The 19,069-nt window shown below is 37.9% G+C and overlaps 1 protein-coding gene across 17 annotated transcripts in view; it reads right to left on the minus strand.

The window, feature by feature from the left end:
• The window catches only part of LOC126892901 (MAP/microtubule affinity-regulating kinase 3-like), a 592,659-nt gene that overhangs the window by 16,538 nt on the left and 557,052 nt on the right, over positions 1–19,069 (minus strand). For all 17 annotated transcript variants that reach the window (XM_050662736.1, XM_050662738.1, XM_050662745.1 and 14 more), the window contains one exon: positions 12,769–13,043. In XM_050662736.1, the coding sequence (XP_050518693.1) occupies positions 12,769–13,043 (275 nt within the window). The remainder of the gene's footprint in view (positions 1–12,768; positions 13,044–19,069) is intronic.

The following is a 19,069-nucleotide window of genomic DNA, read 5'->3' on the forward strand; positions in this document are numbered from 1 at the left end:
GTACGCCACGCGTGTAGTTATGTTATAACTTGATGCGCGGGTAGTTAAAGGTTAAGGAGACTACCGAAGGAGAATAATCAGTCTATTCAGTCTTGCGGCCATCAAGCTCTAGACTCCCTAGCCAGCCAGTGTAGAAAACAGGGGCGCTATTCTTGACCACTCGTAAGTACAAATGTCATTCGCAAGATTGAACGATGCGAATGAAATAGAGTTTTCCGTATTCTTGAGCACTCGCAACATTGCGAACGTTCCAAACTCGCTACGAGTGCTTATAATCATTCGCATCGTCTTCGCAAGTGAAGATTGTAAATGTTTTATGTTTTTTATGGAATTTGGAAATTGTATAATATATAATATATGTAATCGTTGCTGTGAGTTTTATGTAGAATAATAATTGGTGCGAAAAGTTATATAATTTTATTCATTCATTAATATCTAATACATTTTTTAATTTTCCAGGTAAAGTTAAAGTCATTTTTAAGAACACAAATTCTTTTGAGTAAAGGCATTTAAAAGTTTTGCACTAGCAAATTAGGATTTTTTTCATAAATTCCAGCAATATTTTTTTTTCTCGTCTGGCATTGGTTGTTTGTTTTGCTAATGGAATTTCCGTTTTCAAAATACAAATATAAACAATATTAGACTGTGTAACGTCGTGTAACCATATTTAACAAAAACGATAAATAAATAATCGAACCCTATTAACGTTCCCCATTCCGAATTCCTACAGCAGACAGCAGTGAATATAGACGTTTTAGATATTTACAGTGTTGCTAAATGTATTTAGACGTGAACAATGCGAACGGTCGCATGTTTCTGCGAACGGTGGTCAAGAATACCGTTTTTAGGAAATGTTCGCAAATCAATCCTTCGCAACTTACGTATACGCGCTAATTGCGAGTGATGTCGAGAATAGCGAGCCAGGTAGGCCAACCTGACTGGTGGAACTCTGTAGTGAGGAGATCCGCCCCTCGTAATTGAACGGGATCTTGTAAGAACTTTTGTCGTATCCTACTCATATTAGCACTATGGACAGCCTAAGTCTGACGTCACAACTGTCACAAAATTGGGAGGAGCTTATATTGGCTCCAAACAATTTTGTTTGTAACGTTAAATTGTCATAAGGAATTTTTCATGTATGTGCTTTGTGTGGCAAAATAAGACTTCATTTAGGTATTTCGTTAAAGAAACGTGTTAATTAAGAGATTTTTATTCGTTTTTGCTCAGGTAGTTTTTATTTCTTAGTGGTTGAAAATAAACATAACCTCAAAACTGTTTACGTTCTTATCATTGCATTAAATTAACTCACCTGCTTAACTGACACGTTTCTTTAACTAAATACCTAAATGAAAAGTCTTATTTTGTCACACAAACCACGTAAACAATAAATGAAAAATTCCTTATGAGTGTTTAACATTATAAACAAAATTGTTTGGAGCCAAATATAAGCTCCTCCCAAATTTGTGACGTCAAGACTTAGGATGTCCATTTTGTTTGGCGTAGCTTTCTTGTATATTCTTTTGGTAACACTGCACTCTGAATAGTACTGTAAGGCCCGATGCTCACTAGAAGAATCCTGAAGATATCATGGACCGAGCATGTAACAAAAAACGAAGTCATGAGAAGAGTCAACAAAAGACTGGAAATATTGGAAACCATCAAGACACGAAAGCTGCAATACCTGGGGCATGTTATGCGTAATGAGAGATACAACATACTTCAATTATCATACAGAAGTAAAAACTTCCTTTGTACAATGGTAAAAAAAGTTTATTAAAAAACTATTAAAAAGTCATCCAAAAGGATTCGCAAAACGTTTTCGATCTAGATCAGATCATCTTCAGTGCGTTCTGCTTGGTAGATGAAACTAGCAACCTTATAAAATTGGTAACATCGAGAAATATGGTTTACCTGTTAATAATGTGGTATTTGTAGCGACTCCAAGTCGATGTTAAAAGATTAAATTTGTTAAAAAGGCTCAAAGGGCAACATGGTTCCCTGCTCGATAAGAACGTGTGGTTCTTGCCAGTTCAATGGACTTCTTCTTCTTCTTCATGTGCCGTGCTCGATTATCGAACGTTGGCTATCAAATTGGCTATAGCAATTTTGTTAACGGCAGCTCGGAAAAGGGATGCAGAGGATCTGTTATACCATTCTCTCAGGTTTTTAAGCCATGACGTTCTTCTTCGACCTGGCCCTCTTCTTCCGTCTACCTTGCCTTGTATTATTAAATGGAGTATATTATATCTCTCTGGGTGTCGCATAACATGGCCAAAATATTCAAGTTTTCGATTTTTAACTGTTCTGACGACTTCTGTAACTTTTCCCACCCGGTGCAAAACAACTTCGTTACAACTCTATCCACCCAACTTATTCGTAGGATTCTTCGGTATATTCAAACTTCAAAGGCTTCCAATTTCTTGAGAAGAGTATCTGTTAAAGTCCAACCTTCGACACCGTACAAAAGAGTAGAGAACACATAACATCTCACTAATCTAATTTTAAGATTCAAAGTAATGTTGTTTCCACATAAAAGTTTCTTTATCTTAAAGAATGCAGCTCTGGCCTTCTCTATACGTATTCTAATTTCTTTGCTCATGTCCCAGTTCTCATTTAGATTACAACCAAGGTAGGTGATACTGTTAGTTCTCTCTAATTGTTCACCATAAGCTGTTACTACTTCCGGTTGTATTGGCGTCTTACTGACAACCATCACCTTGGTCTTTGCGGTGTTTAGCTTGAGTCCATATTCATCACACGTTGTGGTAATCCTATTAATCAGATGCTGAAGTTCTTCATAATTGCTCGCAATTAACACCGTGTCATCCGCATATCTCAAATTATTAATATTGACGCCATTCATCTTGATACCACATTGAGCATTATCCACTGCTTTATTGAAAACAAACTCAGAATAGATGTTAAATATTAGTGGGGACAAAATGCAGCCCTGCCTTACTCCTCTTCGTATTTGAAGTTCTTCAGACGTGTCCCAGCCAATCCTGATGTTTGCACGTTGATGCCAGTAAAGATTTTTGATAATGCGTAGGTCTTTATCATCAATACCCACTTTCTGAAGAATAGCAATCATTTCCGTATGTTTTACCCGATCAAAGGCCTTCTCAAAGTCAATGAAACACATATAAACCGGATGTCCGACATCTCTGCATCTCTGTACCATAACCTGAATACTAAACAGTGCTTCTCTGGTCCCAAGGTTATTGCGGAATCCAAACTGTGTATCACCAAGCTGTTCTTCTATTTTTTGGTACATCCTAGAGTGCAAAATTCGTAGAAATATCTTTAAAACATGACTCATCAAGCTAATGGTTCGGTAGTCACTACATCTTTTCGCGTTTGCTTTTTTAGGTATCGTCACAAAAGTCGACAGCAGCCAATCCGTTGGTATATAGCCAGTTTGATAAACTTTATTAAAAAGATGAAGGAGAGATCTTTTACCTGAATTTTCGAAGAGCTTTATTATTTCATTCGGTATTTCGTCTGGTCCCGTCGCTTTTCTGGTCTTTGCTAATCTTATTGCTTGTTCAATTTCGTCCATAGTTATGTCAGGTCCTGTAACTACTTCGTTAATTTCAAGCTCGGGCCTTTCATCATTAAACAGTTCCTCAATGTATTCTTTCCATCTGTCTATTTTATCCAAATCAGTGATAATCAGTTTTCCGTCTCTATCAACGATGTTATTTGCATGTTTTTTGATCTGACCGGTGAGTTCTTTTATTTTTTTATACATATTAAATGAATCATGTTTTCTCTGCAACTCTTCAATTTCTAAACATTTTTTTTAAAGTATGTTTCTTTTGCCGCTCGTATTTTAGTCCTTATCTCTTTATTAATGCGTTTATACATTTCGATGTTTTGATTCTTAAATTTGCGTCTTTTTTCCATCAAATTCAAAATCTCATCGTTCATCCACTGTTGCTTCTTTTGATTTTTCTCTTTGAAGTTTGGAGTTGAGTTGCTTATAATCGTTTTGATTTGGTTCCAATGATCCTCGATGGATTCTTGTTGTTCGCTATTCTCAAAATTGCTCTCTAAATTGTTTGAAATCCCCTGACTGTTGTTTCTAATAAAATCGGTATCCAGTTTGTTAGAGGATCGTTGTTGTTTTATCCGTTTAAGTTTTAATTTTATTTCGGCTAACAATAGATTGTGATCAGATGGCACATCGGCGCCAGGATAGGTTTTTACAGACTTTACTGCATTTCTGTAACACTCACTGATGGTTATGTAGTCAATTTGGTTTCTTACAATATTATTGGGGGTATCTGCTGGAGATTTCCACGTATATAATCTCCTTTTAGGTAATTTGAAAAAGGTATTCATTATACATATTGTAGATTATGTTCTTTGCAAAAATCTGCGAAATAGTCTCCCCTTTCATTTCTATCGCCCAGTCCATAACAGCCAATAATATTACTTTGTCTGCCTTTTCCTATCTTAGCATTAAGGTCACCCATCAGAATGGTGAGATCTCTAGTCTTGAGTTGGTCGGTAACAGTTTTTACATCGGCGTAGAACTTGTCAAGTTCTTCCAGTTCACTTTCCGCTGTCGGTGCATACACTTGTATTAAATTTATGTTTCTGGGTTTCGCGTTCAACTGAATCATTATGACTCGTTCAGATACCTGGCATACCGCCCTAACACATTTGCTAACCTCGTTTGAGACTATGAATCCTACACCATGACGATGGTAATAACTCTCTTCTCCTGCATAATATACTTCATGATCATCCACATGGCATTGACCAGATCCGGGCCATCGCATTTCACTGATACCCAGAATTGATATTTGCAGCCTTTTCATCTCATTTATGGCATTGTGTGTTTTTCCATATAAACTCCGCACATTCCATGTGCCTATTCTACAACTTCTCTGTATATCAAATTTGGCCAAGCGGGAGATTCTTCGCACCCCTGCCCCATTTAAGAAGCGCCCGTACTCGGGGCCATCGTTTATTTCCTCAGCCATATTGATTAACCTGGGAAAAATAGTGTAGTAGTCATTCCCTTGGCTTTTTACACCGCTGTGTACACGCTGTGGTTGCCACCGCAGCGAGTACTATTCTGTATTGACCGTTCTGGCCTAAATAACTTCCGCTCAATACAGATACTGAAAAACCAGCTGCCGATTTCCAGGTTCGATTTTATACAAGCCCTAAAACCAGGGGGCTGCCACCTCCGTCCTCCAGACCGTTGTGAAGACCTTCTTCTCCGCCCTGGATGCCGTTGTGGGCTTCATCCGTGACCCTGGACAGGGGACCCTTAGCAGGTACTAGTTTCCCGGGTCAGGAAACACCTGGAATCTGCAGAAGGCAGGGATTGATTCAATTTCCCTGATAGGACTATCCAAAAGGAGTTCCTACCTGCTACGTTCAATGGACACAGACAAAAAAAGATAGAATTTTTTATACTTCAATTAATTATACAGGGGAAAATCCAGGGCAAGAGAAGTGTAGGAAGAAGAAGAATCTCATGGTTGCGTAACTTGAGGGAATGGTACGGATGCACATCAACCGAACTATTCAGAGCAGCAGCATCTAAGATCAGAATAGCCATGATGATTGCCAACCTCCGTCGCGGAGATGGCACGTAAAGAAGATGTACTGCTGAACCGCCAGCGATCGCACGTAGCTTACTCAGTGTGCACGCAACTTGAAAACACACAAATCTGCATCGAGCGTAAGACATTTTACTGAGCAAAATATAAGCCACTTGTTCAGGAATCCTTATTTCTTTATTTCATATTGAAGATCATTTTAATATTTAATTTATTTCGGGTAGAATAAGTTTTAGATAACTTAATAATTATATTTCGTGGCTTTTCTCTGCACTCTTTAAAAATGATGCAGAATAACCTTGTGTGTCTTCTAATTTAAATAAATGCTCAATATCAATTTTTACTCATCCACAAGCACAAAAAACACAAAAATTGCGCATCATATACAAACGGACATGCTCCGTTGAGTACCTTAAGGACAGAAGGAACGACTTCGCTTCTAACCTTCAAACGGTGAAAGAACTCCCGAATTCCGAACCTTTCGTGATTTGACGGTACCGTCGCACGTGTATCGTGAAATTCATGGAAAGAATCCATTAAAAAGAGCAGTGATGAATTGAGTAGTCACCCTTGGGTCTGCATAGTTTACCAAATCCTAAAGAACACCAATTTTTAAGGTAAGCGATTTGCGCATAGCTTGTGGAACCATATTATTTTAAAGGTCAAATCTTTTTAACAAGTTAGTTTTCATATTTCCCACAGTTTTCACACACCATTATATATATAATCAGTACCCTTATACCTTACGGTGTCGGGTTTACAATTTCTACATTATAATTATTTCTATACTAATCTATACTAATCATTTAAAAACTTTTTCCGTTCTTTTCGATTCTTCGCCACATTGGTTGTCTCTCTCCATGTTATTCTTTTCTTTTCTAGTATTCTTCTTACTACCCCATCCCAGGCTGTTCTTGGTCGTCCTCTTCTCTTCCTTTTCTGTATTTTTGCTTCCCAAACCTTCCTCACTGGTCTCATTTTGTCCATTCTTTGCAAGTGTCCCCACCAGTTGTCTTTTTTCAATGTATTCCAAAGTAGCTTCTATATTTAGATCTTCTCGTATATCAGTATTTCTTAATCTATCATATCTGGTCACACCCTTAACTCTTCTTAGATATTTCATCTCGACTGCTTGGATTCTGCTTTTCTGTCTTTCATCCAACACCCATAGGTTAGTATAGGCCTGAATATCGTCTTGAACACGTTAATTTTTGTTTTTTGTCTTATTTCGCTTTTGCTGATGAATTTCTGGTTCATTGTATAATACAGCTTCATTGTTTTGTCTATTCTATTATTGATTTCTAACTCAGTTCTTCCTGTTGCATCTATTTCCACCCCTAGATATTGAAACGATTTTACTTGCTCTATGCTTACATCTTGAATCACTATATTCAATATCTCTGGGTTTTCATCATTAACCATTACTTTTGTTTTTTGTTTGTTGATTTTCATGTCATATTCTTCTATAACTTCATTCCAGAGATTTAGATTGTACTGTAAGTTGTTTCTACTGTCCGCTATTATTACTACATCATCAGCAAAAGCTCCTTCAGATATTTCTACTTTTTGTAAATTTCTATGTCCTACATATAATTTTTTAGCCTTTACTCTATATTTCTTTATGATCTCGTCTAAGTATATGTTAAATATTAATGGACTCAGTCCCCCTCCTTGCCTTAGTCCCTTACTAGTCGTAAATGGTTCTGATATCATGTTCTTTCTTATTATGTAGTTCTTGTTTTTATTGTATATATATTGAATTATTCTTATTAATTTGTTACTGACGTCTCTATCTTCTAGAATGTTCCACAGTTTATTCCTTGTAACTCGGTCAAAGGCTTTTTCAATATCTACGAATGCATAATATATTTTCTTTTGTTGTTGCAGCGATTTTTCCATCAACTGCTTGATTGTAAATATGTGATCTTGTGTACTGTGGCCTTTTCTAAAACCACTGTGATTTTTCCATATTACCTTCAACTATTACTGTTAATCTTTTATTAATTATTTGCTCAAAAACTTTCATAGCAGTGCTTATTAGTGTTATCCCTCTGTAATTATTACAGTCCTTGCAATCTCCTTTTTTATGTATTGGTGTAATTAATGCAATTTGCCAATCTTCTGGGGTTTGTTCTTCCCTCCATGCTTTTTTATATATTCCCAATAATATTTCTTCTCCTATTTGCCCTATGTTTCTTAGCATTTCTGCAGTGATTTTATCTTTATCAGGAGCTTTCCCATATTTCAGATTTTGTATTGCCTCTCTTACTTCTTCTATAGTTATTTCTTCTTGGTCATTGTTTTCATTCATGTTACTGGTTTATCTATAATATTTCAATTTTTTCATTAGCTTCCAGTAGTTTCTCAAAATATTCTTTCCATCGCTCCATTATTTCTTGTTCTTGGGTTAATATATCTCCTTTCTGGTCTTTAATATTGTTGCGTGATTAGTGTAATTACTTCTAATTACAATAAAACTAGCGGTTCGTAATTTATATACGACTTTATTTATATAAGTTACAGACGAATTTATCTTATACACTAAAACTTATTCACAAAATATGCCCGTATTTATACCCAGTTGTTATTCTGGAACAATCGACTCCCATCTCGAGCTATCGGCTTGTTCCGCCTACGTGACGTACCTTCCAGAATTCTCCGGCGAGGCCTAGCACATCCGATTACGTCATTCTCGAGGTGTTTACTGTTATACGGGGATCGGCCAAGATTTCTCTTCCGCTACACTGCTCCCCTCTTAAGATCTGAGCGTCTCGATCAGCAACTCTAAATGAAGGCCCAGGATGGCGGAATCTACACGACTCTCCAGCTCTGCATACACCCTTCAAGAAGAAATAACAGTCTACTGTCTTTGAAGGGTACGACATCTTCGGGTTCATGCAACACACAGTGATTTGTACACCAGTTCCTCTGAAGACCACTTCAAGCATGCTTCTCACAATCTTCCAATCCAGATTTTCTACTGCATGGCCTATTTTTGGTAAAGCCAAATTTTTGATGTCATAATTACACACGATTTTCTTCAAATTAGTTAGAGCACGCCATATGTTCTCGTAGCTTGGCGTGTCCGTATAAGACTTTCTGGTCACCATATACAGCAAAGATCGAGGACCATCTTCCAATCGCAGTACTCTTCCAATTTTAGGCTGCTGATTTCTTAACTCGTCCAGGCGGCCGAACTTTCTATTGAATACGGACGATATTCCTTTAGTCATCTCGAGGTCTTGGGCAACACAGTGGGCCAGAGAGACGTTTTCTGGAACACCAAACAGATCTTGCTGAACTTCTGTGGTCACGCCGAATCTAGCACTCTTTCTCGCTGCGTAATTTGACATAAATTGATTAAAACTTGGCTGTGCGACATCTTTCATCTCCTGTTGGAGGACTCGTGCTTCTTCTGTTTCATTTGAGCCAGCATATGGTGCAAGACGATTTATGTGAATAACTTTTGGTTTACCGTTTGGCAACTTCTTAATTCTATATATTACGTCATTTATTTTCTTCTTAACTTCATACGGACCTTCCCATTGTCTTTGCAGTTTAGGACACAAGCCTCGACGACGTTGCGGATTATAAAGCCAGACAAGATCACCTACTTCGAAGCTTTCATTCTTGCATCGAGAATCATATTGATCTTTCATTCTGTCACTGGCTATCTGGATGTGTTGTCGGGCAAGTTCATGAATGTTGTTCATTCGTAATTTCAGGCGGTCAACGTAGTCTTCGCCTGCAACATGTTCCTCGGAAGGTCCGCAGCCAAACTCTAGGTCGCAGGGCAACCGAACTTCACGACCCAACATCAGGCAGGTTGGTGTTTGACCTGTAGTTTCATTTACGGCCGAGCGGTAGGCCATCAGGAATAAATGAATGTGTTGGTCCCAATCTCGCTGATTTTCAGATACAACTTTGGACAAGTGTTTACCCATCGTTCGGTTCATCCTCTCGACCATCCCATCTGATTGAGGATGCAGGGGTGTTGTTCTGGTCTTATTGACACCAATCAATTTACAAACGTTTTGGAAAAGAGCTGACTCAAAGTTTCGCCCTTGGTCGGAGTGGATCTCCAAGGGAACACCAAATCGGCTGAAGAATTCTTTAACAAGTACCTCTGCAACGGTAGCAGCTTCTTGATTTGGTAATGCATAGGCCTCGGTCCACTTCGTAAAATAATCCATGGCTACCAGGATGTATTTATTTCCAGCATCAGTTTCTGGAAATGGACCTGCAATGTCGATTGCTACTCTTTCCATAGGACTGCCAACATTGTACTGTCTCATGGGTGCTCTCTTTTTACCAACTGGACCATTACCGGATGCACACAGTTCACATTTCTGGCACCATCTTCTTACATCATCTTTACAGTTCACCCAATAGAACCGTTCTCGAACCTTTTGCAGAGTCTTCGTAATACCAAAGTGTCCACCTGATGTACCGTCATGCAACTGACGCAATACTTCTGACACTTTACTTTTAGGTACAATCAACTGAAGCTTAGATTCTGTACCATCATCGTTCTCAAAGGTTCTGTACAGAAGATCATCTTTTAGTATCAGGCAATTCCATTGGCTCCAGTAGGCCTTGACTTCCGGACTACATGCACTAATGTTTTGCCAACTAGGTCTCTCACCTCGACGCATCCAATCCAATACTCTTTTTATACATGGATCGTCTTCTTGGGCTTCTTGTAACTGTTGTGGCTGCCATTGCTCATTAACGACGGTAGTTCGTCTCACAGGGCAAAGCTGTTCATCTACTTTAAGCCGGTGATTACAACTTTCACTGCATGGCCGTATCGAGGAAGCATCTGTATTTGAACCAACTCTTCCAGCCCTCTTCATGCGTCTCTTCGGCATCGTGTCACGAATCACCCTCCGTACCATTTCCACCAAACGTTCATCTTTTCTCTTATCGCCTTTTTCCACGGTTATTACTCGATTGTTTCGTGAAGCTTGGCTAGCTGCTTCGTGTTCCAGGGCAATAGCAAGTGCTTCATCTAAAACTTTCGGTCTTGCTAGTCGTAAAGCTTTCTGTAGTTCACTATCTTTCAGCCCATTGACAAAGGTATCTACCGCAATTTCTTCTAAAACGCTGTCTGGCACCTCCGGATAAGCCAACCGCACCACACGAGCCACATCTGCTTCAAATTCTTGCAGATTCTCACTTGCTCGTTGACTTCTATTTCTCAGTTGTGCTTTGTATACTTGTTGTAGATGGGCATCTCCATAGCGTTTTTCTAGACGAGTGAACAAGGTCTGGTAACAATTTTCTTGACCCTTAGGAATTGATCTTAATATATCTGCAGCATCACCTCGCAAAGCAGCAGTCAAGGAAACAGCCTTTTCTTGTTCGGTCCAATGGTTGGCGGTCGCAATAGCTTCGAATTGTCTAAGGTATATGGACCAAGAGGACTTCCCATCGAATGGTGGTAATTTTAATCTCATATGATGCGATGTTTCGTCTCTCGGTGTTTCATCCTTCACTACAAGATCTAAAGCTACTGCATTAACTGATGGTTGTACTTTTGTATCAGTTATCATGCTCTCTAGTTGTTTGATCTTCTCTTCTAGCATTTCTTTATTGTCGTCTACACTTTTCTGTATCTTATCGAATGTTCTGGAAACTTCTTCAAATTTCTCGTCGGTCTGTCTACAAACGTCTTTTATTACTTGAGAAACACTTTCAAATTTCTCATCGCTTTTTCTAGAAGTTTCATCGATCTTTTGAGAAATGGTTTCGAATTTCTCATTGTTTTTTTTACTAACTTCTTCAAGTTTCTCGTCGCTTTTTCTAGAAGTTTCATCGATCTTTTGAGAAACACTTTCAAATTTCTCGTTGCTTATCTTAGAAGTATCATCAATCGTTTCAGAAACAGTTTTTAATTTCGATAAGATTGCTTGTTCTGCTGACTGGAAGTGGAACGTCTCTGGATCATCTCCGTTCTTCGTTAGGACTTCCTCGAGTCGTGCTTGTAGGACTATCTTGAGCCCACTGCTGTCCAGATCCCGTTCCTCTAGCTGTTCACGGAGCTGTTTTACTGTAAGTTCTCGTAGCAACATCTTTGGTCGGCACACACGTACTTTCCAAAATGTCTTTTAAAAGTCTTTCCGAATACCGAACAATCAACGCACTTTAACTATTCCCGACGAATAAAGTCCAAAAGTCTTTTAAAGTCTTTCCGAATACCGAACAATTAACGCACTCCGGTTATTCCCAACGAATAAAGTTCAAAAGTCTTTTAAAGTCTCTCTGTAATCCACTTATTTATATCGCACTAAGTTTACCGAACACCGACACCAACTGTAGCGTGATTAGTGTAATTACTTCTAATTACAATAAAACTAGCGGTTCGTAATTTATATACGACTTTATTTATATAAGTTACAGACGAATTTATCTTATACACTAAAACTTATTCACAAAATATGCCCGTATTTATACCCAGTTGTTATTCTGGAACAATCGACTCCCATCTCGAGCTATCGGCTTGTTCCGCCTACGTGACGTACCTTCCAGAATTCTCCGGCGAGGCCTAGCACATCCGATTACGTCATTCTCGAGGTGTTTACTGTTATACGGGGATCGGCCAAGATTTCTCTTCCGCTACAATATACTGACTATCTCTTTATTTCATGTTGAAGATCATTTTAATATTTAATTTATTTCCGGTAGAATAAGCTTTAGATAATTTAATAATTATATTTCGTGGCTTTTCTCTGCACTCTTTAAAAATGATGCAGAATAACCTTGTGTGTCTTCTAATTTAAATAAAATAATTTCATCAATATGCTCAATATCAATTTTTACTTATCCACAAACACAAAAAGCACAAAAATTGCGCATCATATACAACCGGACATGCTCCGTTGAGTACCTCAAGGACAGAAGGTACGACTTCGCTTCTAACCTTCAACGGGGAAAGAACTCCCGAATTCCGAACCTTTCGTGATTTGACGGTACCGTCGCACGTGTATCGTGAAATTCATGGAAGGAATCCATTAAAAAGAGCAGTGATGAATTGAGTAGTCACCTTGGGTCTGAAGGTGTCTGAAGAACACCAATTTTTAAGGTAAGCGATTTGCGCATAGCTTGTGGAACCATATTATTTTAAAGGTCAATCTTTTTAGCAAGTTAGTTTTGATATTTCCCACAGTTTTCACACACCATTACTTACCCGAAATTCTCTTAAACCTCACTCCATTCAAAGACAAACGCGGAAGCTTGCACACTTCGATTTCCCATTGCACCAAACTGTCGGTATTAGGATCCCCGTGCACGCAGAGCAACAGGAACCGCTCGCGTTGTTCGTAATCGCAATTATTGGCGTCCAACACTTTGCGAATCTCGGCCATTATCTCGGCGGGGTCTCTGCTCGAGGTCGTCTTCATCGACCATGTGAACCTCAGAGAGCGGGGCTTCACGTGGTCTTCGTTTGGGGTTCCCTGAACTCTGTAAATACAAAAAAACATCGTTATTACGTTAACAACTCTCCGTGCAAACTCAAAACTACGTTGTTGATGGTCCAAGAGTAGAGACGGCAATCTTGCCTCAATTTGAACAACAATTCAATTGAGCTGTATCGCTGTGAAATTAATGGATTTCGAGATTTCAGTTTATTTCCGGAGTGTTTCTTATAATAGTAGTAAGTTATATGAAAATGCAACAAGAAAATAGCTTCAGGACAATAGTAGTAATGAATGTTTATGTCTTGTCATTCCAAAGGACATCTTTAGTTTAGTGTTGAATGTTTCTTAGATATAAAGAAGAAGAAGAGATATCCCTTCATTATGTTGTGCAATCGATCATCCTCTACGCGGCGCCTATTTGGGGTATGGGAGTTTTAACAAAGGCATGCAGAAGGCAGCTCACCTAAAAAGACAGAAAGAGTCTTGGAAAACGTTTTTTTTTTTTATTTGAATCTCTCAACACCGTGGCGAAAAGGAGGGAAATTACTCCCTTTTCCCTAATTGGACATCGGTAAACATTTTTGGACCACCACGATGTCCCAGAGCGGTAATACTGTCCTTCGATATTAATTAAGAGTGAACTTTTAGGCAACTGGTTCAAAAGATGTATTTGGTTTTGGTTTAAAACAGCGAAGAGGCGCGCATAAAGGTTGTGCATGAGAAGAGAAAGAAATACAAACAACTAATTTAATTACACAAAGTTATTAAACCATTAAACGATTAAATTGTCCGAAACAGAGGCTATTTTACAATAATTGCGAAGAGACTGTCCCTACACGGAGGGCAAGGGGAAGACATACACACATATACACTGAGAATAGCCGTCTTAGCGCATCGAAGGCTCAAACATTCTGTTTTTCTAAATCACTGCATAATATTCCCTTGGTTCCAGTGACGTGCGGTGAAATTTGAAACAGGGAAAGCAATTTATAAAAAAACGAAAGTCTCGGTCATCAAAATTCTTAAACCTATTTTCCATTCGTTGGCATATTTGATCTAAAATCTGATAGTATATATATACACCGTTCTTAGGCTTCAACGCCCTTCGGTAGGGATCTAAGGAGGAGTATCACCAAGCCGCAAGCCCTTATCCCTTGCTGTACCGCTCCTCCATAGGTCATCAGACGCCAGTCTATTCAAGACCAAGTCGTAGACTCTATTGAGTTTTATACTACGGCGTTGGCCTTTTATTAATTTGATGACCTAGCTGAGGCTCGAACCAGCGATCGCAAATCGCAAATCCACTAAACTTGTCGCTCGACTGCGCCTCAGCTAACTGGACCGTCAAGACCGACGGTTATATCTGATAGTATTATAGACTATAATAGTCGGCGGTAGCACTATTGGACATCTCCAACATTATCAGTGCGTATGCGTTTCCTTTTAGGCTCAAAACTTCTTGCCATCATATTATTCAAACATTTTTCAAAGTCATCTCTCTCTTTTTGCTAATAACATCATTAAATTCGCTAATTTTTTTTACACAGAAACCAATCTCGTTTATCTTGCATTGCAATACAAAAATAAATTATCTAACAATGTAAATATTTCTGAAAAAAGCATAGTTAAAAAACTCCAAAAATCCTCTCGAGCTATTGGTTTCTGTATCCCACTTTTCACATTTTCGCCATTCTCCAAAACCCTAATACATATATATTTATATAAATATTTTAGTATTTATAATATAAATAATTCTATTATATTTATTTATATAAATAATTAAATAAAATCAATCTTCATAATTCCACAAAATCAGTCGACGAAGCCCGTCATTGTCAAATGCTGGTAAATCCCATTTCAATTCACGAAAACAGCTCCTTGTATGCAGTTGACAAAATTGCTTATAAGCGAAGATATGCCCGAAATTTGAACTCGCCATTCTGCGTGCAACCCCGGTGATTTTTACATAGGCTGAGGAGAAGCAAATTTGAAATCAGATTATCTGCCGACATGACTCCGAATACCAACGTAGAAATACGATCATGGCCTATGGGTCTGCGTACGGAACGAAAGCTAGAAATGCAGCATGCAGCACTGCTTTTAGAGTATTTCATTGCTTTGTTATTTACTGTATGACAAAAATAGGGTAAAATACGTTTGTCTTTTCTTATTACTTACTGCTTGTATTACATAATTAAATATTCTCGTATGAAGCTTAAAATCCTGCTTCTGCTTATGTGTTTGTTCAATTTTTTTTAAATAATCGCAGTTACTCAGTTGGTACGGTATTACCTACGGAAACCAAGGGAAGCAATGCTTCCCTTGCTTGCATGGACCGCACGCCCCTGCTTGGTTCGTTAAGGGTATTAAACGCCACTTGACAAAAGAGTATCCACACATGTTCCTTTCCTTGCGAGATGCCAAGATGTAAAATGAGAACCATGTGTTCGTTATCTTTGTGCCTACATAACATTCTAAAATTCTTAAATCGTATTAGCAATTGGTACAGACGTACAGATTGTCCCAAAAAGATTGTTTTCACAACAAGTCTGTTGAGGGCGGTATGTGCCTACAGAACAGTGTCTGCTGAGGAGCCTTGAGTTATCCCCGGGTGCATTCCGATGTACTCCGCTAGTGAAGGAAAGGGTACGAGTATACGAAAGAAGAAATGAAGACATAGCAAGATAATGTTTAAAAACGAAGAAAGGGAGAGATCCCTTATGGTGAGGCAAGAGGAATGGGACTATATCGCAGTGAATGAAGTCACTGATTCTTAATCTGAGAAGATGGATGAACTGCGGGTATCGGCGTTTGGATTATTTCCTGACGCAGATTCTCACAGGATATGGTTGTTTTAGGGCATACCATTACAGATTTGGAAAGACAGAAAGGAGCAAATGCTTTTCACTCTGTTGGTACGCTATAACTGGATAGCCAAGAGGAGCCTGCTTGATAAAGAACTGGGAAGTAGGGTGTAATCGGTCACGGAGCTAGTGGAGATGCCTAGGTCGTCAGATCGGTAGAGAGCAGTTCAAAGATATGTGAAGGGAACGTTGGAGAGAAAGGAACAGGAAGAAAGGCAACCCAAAGGGAAGCAAGGTGCTAGGAGCAAGCAAGAAGATTAGGTAGAACGAGAGGTGGCGAGATTGAACATGAACAGGGACGAACAGAGAGAGATAGAGATATTAAGCAGTCGTAGTGAGAAAATGCAATCAGGGTGGTCCGGCCTGTAATTCATGGTTGAGAAGGGTGTTTCTTGGCAGGTAGGCCTCTGGCTTTGATGACGACGTTGTTCGAACAACCCCTGCTTGCGACCTCGGATGTTATCGTGGCCACGCTGGAGGAATCCTGTATAACTACGGCTGGAAGGCAGTTTTGTCCACCTTCTAGGGCCGAGGTATGTTACGAATACTTTGATCAACCCCCCCATAAAAGACGAAAAAGAGATATCAAGATATAAGATTACATATTTTATCGATTCTTTCAATTAACTTTACTAGTAGTTCTAAATTACAAAACATTTATTTTTATAATCTCCACATTTTGGACACTTTTCTTCAACATTAGTATTTAAAAATAATAAAAAATAGATTAATTCTTAATTTCTTAGTAAGAAAATCATAGCATGCTTAATCAAAAATTAATAATTCCTTTTTTACAAAGCTGGAAGAATATTCTACCGTTTAATTTGTTTAAATATCAAAATATTTTAGAAACACTTCCATAATTTAAATACGATCATATAAGATACTCCGATACTCGCAATCCAATATCGTAAAAAAACTAACCTAAATATAAAAATTATAATATATTTAAACATTATTGTCACTCAACGGCAAAATATGTGTCAAATGAAAGCCCTCAATTTAGGTGTATACTCCAATTTTAACAAACTTTATTAAAATAGAAACAGTTAGATTGTTGAAACAGGTTCCAGTCTGTCATTCTGTCACGTTCATTCATTTGAATCATGGGAGCCTTCATCCCATCTTCATGATTGCCATTACGCAGTTCTTCAAAATGATTCGCCCATCTATAGAAGTACCTACATGTACCTTGTCAGTTGTCATCGTTGTTATCATATTACAAAGCATACCTATCTTTACATTCTGGGTTTGAATTTCTTTCTCCAGTTGTTTATCTGTTGGTAGAATCTCCGTGATTTTTTTCTCTTATTGTTGTTAATAATCTCGTTTAAAACGTTTTTGGTATTGCTCTTTCTTTTTCCTTCTAAACGTTCCTTTTCTTAAAAAAAACAAAATAAACGGTTTCGTTTTGATTCAAATCGAGTCTTTTGCTATCTAGATATCTAGATAGAGGGCGCCAAAGTCGAGGCCTCGAAAAAAGTGGTTCCGATGGCGGACAGTTAATCTCAGGATTGGGATCTCTGAAGCAAAATAATCGTACGGCATTTGAAAAAGGAAGTTTTCTTACGTGATAATTTACCACCGTTAGTAAAAAATTCCGCAAGAAAAAGATTTTACGGAAATTTGAAAAAATTTTGTGAAAAAATCGTCCGTTTTTCTTCAGTTTTTCATGGTTAAAAAATATTTTTTATTTTTTGGTCAAATTGTGGTAAATTATCACGTAAGAAGCCTTCCTTTTTCAAATGTCGTACGATTTTTTTGTTTTAGATATCCCAATCCTGAGATTAACTGTCCGCCATCATTTTTCGAGGCCTCGACTTTTGCGCCCTCTACAATATTAGTGTACGTGCATAAATGAAAAAAGATAAAGTTTTTGTACTCTCTAAGAGTTAGATATTAATATGTAAAAAGTTTTATGTTTATTTTTAATAAAGGTTCTGAGAAAAAAATTCTTGAAAAAAATTAATATTTTTGGTCTTCTAAAGTGTACTAGTACCTTAACAAAGGTTTTCATAACCCTCCTCGTATATGCTATTTTGTTGGTTAATAGATTTACTTTCTTTGTTGAATCAATCTTCGTTTCTTCTGGCCTTGTTAGATACGCCTTTAGGCGCAGTGTGGATAGCTTCTTTCCATTTAGCCCAGTGTTCTTCTGTGCTTACAATTTGGTCGATTTTTGAACTTTACATAATGATTCCTAATCCACTCTATTCAGGAGCGAAAATGAAATAGGTATTCGGCTGTTAACCAATGTAATTATTGTAGCACTATCCAACATTTTCATTGCACCTCTGTTCGAAATGAACCGACATTTTAGTAACACTCTTTGAATGACAATCTAAACACGGCAATGCCAAAATATAAAGATTATTTGATTTAAAACTACTTTAGCTAAAGAATTTTTCCAACTTTGTATTCATCTAAAATTATTTTCAAAAGTCTTTCACACCAAGTCACGAATTACAAGTGTACACTCCACAATACACGAACAAAAAACATTAACAGACCAATAGATCACATGAAAGTTAAGAGTGACATGGATGCTGTGTTATTGTGTAAACGTGTAAAAATGAAATAAAAACAACATGGCTGCTGCGAACCTTTTAGGGAATTCCCAAAGCTAAAAGTTTTAAAATATCGCCGCAAGTTTGAGAAATTGTTTTCCAGTTACTTTTCAATTTTAAATACATTTTGAGAATGTCAAATTATTCGCTTTTATATAAGCTTTTCGAAGTTACACTTCTTTAGAAGCGATTGGGAAAAATGTTGAGAGTAAATTTTTATAAAAGCGACACTAAGAAGTACGAAATTTAAGGGAGTGGTACGGGTGCAGTTCAATACAATTGTTCAAAGCTGCAGCCAACAAAGTTAAAATTGCTGTGATGGTAGCCAACCTCCGATAGAAGACGGTACTGCAAGAAGACGGAACTATTAAAACTAATACACAAAACACTAGGAGAAAACATAAAACCACAAGAATGGATACCAAGCATCCTAATACCTCTCTTATTTCTTAATCTTATCTTAAGAACATTATTTCTGGTTTTAGAAAGACTAGTATCTACTTGTTCAACAGAGAGCCATTTACCGAAGCAGTATTCCCAATGTCTTCAGTAGCTAACCGACATCCTCCATCTGCATAAGCTACTGGTACTTCTTTCTCGACAGAACAAGAATATCCTGCAATTGAGCATACATCCGT

Source organism: Diabrotica virgifera, chromosome 9 (genome assembly GCF_917563875.1).
Source record: "Diabrotica virgifera virgifera chromosome 9, PGI_DIABVI_V3a".
In the NCBI taxonomy this organism is placed as follows: Eukaryota; Metazoa; Arthropoda; class Insecta; order Coleoptera; family Chrysomelidae; genus Diabrotica; species Diabrotica virgifera.